At 34.8% G+C, this 8,488-nt stretch overlaps 1 protein-coding gene across 1 annotated transcript; it reads right to left on the reverse strand.

Annotated features, from left to right (window-relative positions):
• Positions 1–840: 840 nt before the first annotated feature.
• On the reverse strand, positions 841–2,676 carry LOC131060110 (AP2/ERF and B3 domain-containing transcription factor RAV1). Its single transcript, XM_057993213.2, has one exon. The coding sequence runs from the start codon at positions 2,360–2,362 to the stop codon at positions 1,010–1,012; it is 1,353 nt and encodes a 450-aa protein (XP_057849196.2). The 5' UTR covers positions 2,363–2,676; the 3' UTR covers positions 841–1,009.
• Positions 2,677–8,488: the final 5,812 nt, after the last annotated feature.

Genomic DNA, 8,488 nt, shown 5'->3' on the forward strand with positions numbered 1-8,488 from the left:
AAATATAGGACATTTTTATTATAATTGACATGTTGTCTAGAGATTTGGGCACACCTCTCTTGAATGTAACTTCAACAATTCTTTTTTAATTTCAGGGGATAAAAATTTATTAAGTTATTAAATTGGACCACTAATAATTTATACTTATTGGAATCATGGATAATATAGTTTTTGAAAAGATGAAAGTGAGCAAATTGTAATCTGTAAACATTATATAAATGAATGAACTATAAAATAACACTATCCAAACCCTATCACTCTAGTCTAAGATGTATTATCATTAAAAGAAAAAATGCTGAAATTTTAAAAAATGAAGCAATGTATTGACTAAATAATTCATCATAATAATCCTATCTTTCTTCTAGAAAGCTATGGAAATCCTATATTTCTTCCAATAGGCTATCATATATTACTCGTGCTTTGAATAGATTTTAAGAACAAAAAGAAAAAAATCTTATATAAAAAAAATGCCTTATATCAAGAAAAAGTCCCTTCCAAAATGCCTTGTAGCAATGAAATTTCCTTATATAAATGAAAAAACCTTGAAATATATCTTCTAAGAATAAAAATTGCTTCAATAGACAACACAACACCTTCATCTTTACCTTTTAAATGTGATTGATGGAAATGATTAAAAATAAGGCATGATTCTCTAATCTAGGTTATGGCACCCTATTTTGTTTCATTTTTCTTATGGGAAATACATGTAAAGTTGAAGCCTCAAAGCTATTTTGAAAGAAAATATTATTCAAAAAACTTTTGTTTGTTGAGGAGAATATTAACAAATCATAAGCAAGATCAAAATTTACAAGTACTATTTTATTATTGTGAGAACATTTTTACAATTACAATGACAAAGGTGTTCTATAATTTTATTATAAAAATAGGAATTCAGTCACAAATCCGTATATGTTTTCCAGAAGGTACTTACAGTGTTTTATGGCACTTCGAACTTCTCTCTGCTGCCTTCACATTCGACCTTAACTTTTGGATCGTTTCAACAGTATTATTATTCTCTTTTCTTGTCAGCTGTGCCGGATGGAAGAGGATTCGATGTGGATGAAGATAGTAAACCTAGATTTACTCCAAACAACATAACCCGTGAAGGATAAGCTGAACCAGGCGAAGATAAAATTTTCCTTGGCAGATTTGGATGATGCAACGGCCACATCTTTCTCTTATCAGACTCTGAGTGTTTCAATGAAGAGAGACTGAAGAAGTCATAAGCAGTTGAACAATTGGGTGGGACAGGGATTAACCATGGGATGAAAGAGTTAAACACTCTAGATCTATGCTCAATCGATTGGGGCAAGTACAATACCCGGTTCGACTGGCTATAGCTAAGCGTAGGAACATGAAAATCACCAAGACCTAATTGTTTGTAAGGATGGAAATTGCAGGTCTGGAGGCGGAAACTAATATACAGTTGCCGAGAACCACCAGTACTACGGTGGAAGGTCACGATATCCCCGGTGTTGATGTGCTTGTCCCTGATGAAGCCTCTCCAGCCCCTAGTGAGCACGTAGCTCTTGCTGCTACTCCAGTATGAATACTTGAATCTCCATTTTTTGCCTGTGGTGTCTTCAAAATTTAACATGATACCGTTTTCTGCTTGGGCATCTTCGAGAGGGAAACATCGCTGGGCATGGTGTTTGGGTATTACCAGCCGGTTCAGCTTCCCCACATCGCTGGGCGTCAAGGCCTTGTCAAACAGGTGCTCCCTCGGGAATACTGAGATCTCTGACATCGACCGGATCGAATCGGTGACTAAGGTCCGGTCGTTACTTTTGTAGAAGTTGTGGAGTTCTTCATGGTAGGTGTGTGATCTCAGCATATTGACAATCTCTGCCTCAGAATGGCGGCGGAGAAAGATCGCCTCCGGGTGAGTTTCGTCCATACGGATGATGAAGTTGGTGATGGCTTTGTGGCCACGTATTCTGAATGCAGCTGTATCGTAAGATTGCGCTGCTTCTTCTTCCGTGTCGAATGAACCGAGCCAGACCCGCCTGTATTTTTCATAAATCTGGGCGCCCCACTTACCGTTTGATTGTAGAACAACGCCCCTGTACTGCGATGATGAGCCCCTTTTCTTGCACACCTCAATAACACTTTTTTCGTTGCTTGGGTCCTCAGAGATCTGACTAATTCCAGTTACACTTCTTTTCAATCCACAAGAAGGAATACTCTGCCTTCCATTCCTAGATAAAAGTGAAGAGATGGAGTCCTCCTGGGTTTTATAGTCGCATCCGAACTCTTCCTCGATGCTATCCATTTCTTCTTTACGACACTCCTGATTATTGGGTTTGCTACTGCAAACCCTAATGTGTTTTTTATCAAGACGCTGCCGTATGAAGGACCCCATTCTCAGATCGCAGCACTAAATTAATAGTTTACAGTGGTCTGTGTTCGGCACAATAGCATGTAATTGATTATTAGGAGAAAATCTGCTCTCGGAGGAAGAGTTAAGATTCTGGCGCTTGATGTTAGAAACGACGAAGCTTCATATAAGAATCTATATACACTCGAGTATCCCTTTGGTCCACTACTAATTATACTTAATTTGGTAATATCTTACTTCTTTGGAAGATTTAATTTACTGATTTACCTAGAAATATGAATTTAGGGCATCTCGGGAAACATAATTGCAGAGTTTGATTTGGTATTGATAATAATGGATTCCAGATTGGCTCAAGTTAATGATTGCTTCGCGGAGTCTTGTTTTTATTGTCCGCAACTAAGTCCATTGCACCTACCACCTCGATAGATCGCATTGTTTTTGTCCAAGCGTGCAACTTGATGGGATCTCAGGTCATTATTCTCTTATCTTTTTCAACCGGAGCAGGGCCCTTCCAATTGGAAATACATTTTTTTATTCCAACTTAAGATCACGGTAAAATTACAAAGAAAGGCTAATTAAACAAATGTAAACAATTATAACTTTAAATATAGAGTTAAACTTTAACAAAGTAATAAATGAATATTTAGAAAATTAAATAAGGTGGTATTTATGAGAAATATGATCACGAATAAATAATAATATTTTTTTATCATTTACGGGCATAAAATAGATGCATGTCATTTAAAGATGATTTGAACCTTAAACTATTGTTAGAATACTTGTGTTCAATCTTTGTTCCAAGATCAAACCCAAGCCCTCCAAGAATGATCTAATGCATAGGATCACCTTGTAAACTAAGGGACCAATTAGATAATATGTGGACTTTCAAGCATATGTCACCTTCAATCTCTAATATTTGAATATGTACAACGATCTACAATATTTTAAAAAACTTTTGTGGAAGTTTTATGGTGAATAAAATTTAAAATCAAATTTCTAAAGAATATAGTTGAAACCTAAACCCAAGCGCTTATATTGATTTACAATGATAATTCAAGACTCCTAATTGAACCATTGGTATTTGTGGGCTAATTGACAAGAGCACACATTTATTTTACACTTCTAGTCTTGCAATACCAAGGAGAGTAAATACAAAAATATTTACAAGATAATTATAGAGAAATTAAAACCAAACTAGGTCAAAAAAAACATAGCCAATCCCATTGCATGAGGACATCCTAAATATTTATCATGAATTACACCTTGTAGTAGCTTATTGGTCTCATGGTTAGATATGCAACTAAAGATGTAAATGAGATTTATTTCTAAAATGTTATATCATTTGTAGAATCATATTTCACATGTAATCCTTAACCTGCAAATACATAATCCACTAATAATGATTGATAAATGAGACCTTCCCAATAATATTATGTTAGGTCCCAGGGACAATTGAGAGGGGGGGGGGGTGTTGTTGAATCAGTTGTCTAACAATTTAAACCAAAAAAAACTTAACCAACTTAATGCTTAATACAGGTAAACCAGTCTAATATGCTAGGAGACAGTTTTAAAAGTTAATTGCAATACCGGTAAGGGTTAATGCATGAAACAAAAAAGACAAAGTCATCCACAACACATAACACCAATATTTGTACATGGAAACCCTATAAGGGGAAAAACCACAGTGAGAAAACTTACCCACAATCAGATGATACTACTGCAGATAGTAAGTGTGTACAAATGGGGTCTGCACATGCAGAAAGGCCAAGCGCCTAGATCTCACTGCTCAATCACAAATAGGAGTCACACTGACTACAATTGGATGGTTAAATCCAATAAAAATGTACTGCTCAAAATAGCATCTTCATATGTTGGATTCAATACCGGTGTAGTTCTGATGTCTTCACAAAAACCCTCCTTCAACTTCAAATGATGTCTGCTTGTATAGCTCTGCTTATTCTCGCATATACCTTCACACAATTCTTTTTCACATTGCCAATTCGATCTTACAAATAAGATCTTATATTTATACCATACCCTAAGACCAATTTTAGTAGGTCGACCCTAAAGGATAATACAATAAAATTAATTTACAAATCAATTAATACCCGGTGCAATAACCGATTCACCATGTCGGCTTAATGCATTTACAACAACAATAAGTCATCTCCATAGCGTGCCATGCTGATCTGGAAAAGATAAACCTACCGGTGTAACCTGGACCTATTTGTTGGTAACAACAAATATGCAAATATGAATATGCCAATAAACAAAACTCCAAGACAAGGTATCCACACGATGTCTTCGACATAACCAAGTGTTTTCCATGCCCTTCCAAGTGTCGGTGATCATTATATCCTGTCGGTGTACCAAATACCGGTGACTGTGCATAAGTCACTTGCTTGCCGGTGAATGTTGCTGATTCTCTTAAAGTGCCAGAGTTGATAAGTGTTTAGTAGGTGTTGACATCAATGACAAAACCATACCAAAAGACCAACAATCTCCCCCTTTGGCATTGATGGCAATACAAGATGGAAAAACCATCAAAGTGCCAAAACAGAAATGCCAAATACCAAAAACTAACAATCTCCCAAAAAGAGATCATAACCAGAAATCAAAATACAGATATAGAGAGTAATAATCTCTCCCAAATAACAATCTCTCCCCCTAGGAGCAACATGTGTTTTCCTTGTGTTTTTCCATACCAATCTCTCCCCCTTTGACATCAAATGCCAAAGTAAAAAAAAAACCAACCAATTCAGTATACCAAGTACTCCCCCTGAGAAGTAGCTTCCTCATCAAAGCCGGAGTAAAAAATTTCTCTGTTAATTCTGTCAATTGATGACAAAAATCAACTTCCTAAGTCTCTATTGGTGGGCGTATGACCCCAAGCTAGTCTCTGAGATATTCAAAAGTCTCCTTAGGTAGAGGTTTAGTGAAGATGTCTGCAATCTGCTCTTTAGTATTCACATAAACCAGTTTTATCTCTTTTGCTTCAACATTTTCCCTTAGAAAATTTAGTTTGATAGAAACATGTTTGGTTTTAGAATGTAATACTAGATTCTTAGATATATCAATTGCTATAGTGTTATCACAATAGATAGTAATATGTTCCTTGCATTTTATCTTTATGTCTTTCAACATTTGCTTAAGCCATAGTACATGTGTACAGTTAGTTGCTGCTGCAACATATTCTGATTCTACTATTGATAAAGATGTACAACTTTGTTTCTTACTCAACCAAGAAACTAGTTTGCTTCCAAGAAAAAATGCTCTGCCAGTGGTTCTTTTTCTATCATCCACATCTCTTGCCCAATTTGCATCTGTGTATGCACATAATTCAAAGTTTTCATCTCTAGGATACCATAATCCAGGATTTATAGTGCCTTGTAAGTACCAGAAAATCCTTTTTACTGTCGATTCATGATTTTCTCTAGGATTACTCTAAAATCTTGAAACAATACATACTGCATTCATAATATCAGGTCTCGTTTGTGTCAAATATAGTAAACCTCCTATCATAGATTTGTATCTAGTTGGATTAACAGGTGTAGATTCATCCCTTAGTGATAGTTTGTCATTTGTGGTCATAGGTGTGCTTACCGATTTAGAGTTCTCCATCCCAAATTTCTGTAGTAACTCCTTTAAGTATTTGGATTGACTCAAGAATATACCTTTATTAGTTTGTGAAATCTGCAATCCTAAAAAGAATTTTATTTCTCCAATCATAGAGATTTCAAATTCTTGCTGCATTTTAATAGAAAATTCTTTAAATAATCCATCTTCTCCTCCAAAGATTATATCATCAACAAAAACTTCTATAACCAAGATGTCATCATTAGTCACTTTATAATATAAATTGTTGTCTACATTACCTTTAGAAAAGCCAATCTTCAAAAGATACTTATTCAATCTTGCATAACAAGCTCTTAGAGCTTGCTTCAATCCATACAAAGCTTTTCTTAACTTGCAAACCATATCTTTGTTATCTGTCAAAGAAAATCCATCAGGTTGTTCAATGTAAACTTTTTCTTCAAGATCTCCATTCAAAAATGCACATTTAATATCCATTTGATATACTTTGTAGTTCTTATGTGCTGCAAAAGCCAAAAATAATCTAACTGCCTTAATTCTAGCAACAGGTGCAAAGGTTTCATTGTAATCAATTCCTTCTTTCTGAGAATATCCCTTAGACACTAATCTTGCTTTATTTCTAATAACCTTACCATCTTCATTAAGTTTGTTTCTGAATACCCATTTGGTTCCAATTACATTTTTATCTTTAGGTCGGGGAACTAATGTCCAAGTGTTCTTCTTCTCAATTTGTTCTAATTCTTCTTCCATAGCTTTAATCAAGTATTTATCTTCACATGCCTCATTAACTGATGATGGTTCAATTTGAGAAATAAGACATACCTCTTTATTTGTCAATCTTCCTCTTGTCATAACTGTTTTATACTTGTTTCCAATTATCTGATCTTCAGAATGATTCCGTCTTACATACCAGGGTGTCTTTGTTTGTTGTTGTTCCTCAGTTACTGTGGAATTTTCAGATGATACCGATGTAACTGGATCTTCATTCTGTACCGGTGGATTCAGTGTAGGTTCATTTTTCAAAATTTATGTTGCTGGTTCAGAGTCTATATACCTTGAAGTTCCTTTGAATTGTTCATCAATCTTTACATTTGTACTCTCAACAATTTTCTGCAATCGTTTGTTAAAACATCTATATGCCTTGCTCTTAGATGAATAACCAAGAAATATTCCTTCATCACTTCTAGGATCAAATTTGCCAATATTTTCATCTCTTCTGATATAGCATTTACTTACAAAAATTCTAAAATATTTAAGAGTAGGAGTAATACCAAACCATAGTTCATGAGGGGTCTTACCGGTTTCACCTTTGATGTGAACTTTGTTGAATGTATAGACCATTGTACTTACTACCTCTCTCCAATATACATGTGGTAGGTTTGCTTCTGATAACATACTTCTTGCTGCATCCAAGGTAGTTCTGTTTTTCCTTTCAACAACTCCATTCTATTGTGGTGTTTGAGCTATTGATAGTTGTCTTCTGATTCCATTTACTTCACAAAATGCATTAAATTCCTTAGATGTAAATTCTCCTCCTTGATTTGATCTTAGACATTTGATTTTCTTACCGGTTTCATTTTCTACCATAGCTTTAAACAGTTTGAAATTTCCAAGTGCTTCTAGTTTTTCTCTGAGAAAAGAAACCCAACACATTCTAGAATAGTCATCAATGATTAGCATGAAATATCTATCACCTTGTAAGCTTTTACTTCTAGCTGGACCACATAAATCAGTATGAATTAAATCAAGAGCATTATTGGATTTTTCTGGAATACTTTTGAAACTAGCACTAACTTGTTTTCCAAATTGACATTCCTTACACACTGTATTGTGAGGTTTGACAATTTTAGGTAAATCTCTAACTACCTTAGTAGTACTGATTTTCACCATGCAATCAAAATTTACATGACAGAGTCTCTTATGCCATAGCCATCTTTCATCAATATGTGCAATCAAGCATGTCTTTTCACTGTTATTCAAATGAAAGATATTACCTCTGATCTGATTACCAGTTGCAATTTCCAAACCAGTTCTATTCATGATTTTGCATTTTCCATTTTTGAATTGTAGTTGAAATCATTTCTCAACTAATTGACCAACACTCAAAAGATTATGTTTTAAACCTTCAACATAGTAGACATTGTCAATATTATTCTTACCATCAAGAGATATTGTACCCTTACCTTTGATCAAACAAGCTTTATCATCTTCAAATCTTACTAAGCCTCCATTGTATTCTTGAAAGTTCAAGAATTTAACTTTATCTCCTGTCATATGATGTGAGCATCCTGAATCAATGATCCACTCATTCTTTACTTCAACTTTAGCTGTCAAGGCCTGTTCTACTGGTGGAGTAGTAGGTGTCGGTTGATCTTCTGTTATAGCAAAAAAAACCCATCCATTGTCTATTGGATCCTCATCAGAATCATTAGTCACTCCTTCATTAGCAATGTAACAAGATTTGTCTTTATTCTTCTTAAATCTGTATCTTTGATATTCAAGGTTAGGCTTGTATGTTCTTCTAGCTTCTTCTCTTAGTCTAGCATGTCTATTAAG

This window comes from Cryptomeria japonica, chromosome 1, assembly GCF_030272615.1.
Source record: "Cryptomeria japonica chromosome 1, Sugi_1.0, whole genome shotgun sequence".
NCBI classification, from domain to species: Eukaryota; Viridiplantae; Streptophyta; class Pinopsida; order Cupressales; family Cupressaceae; genus Cryptomeria; species Cryptomeria japonica.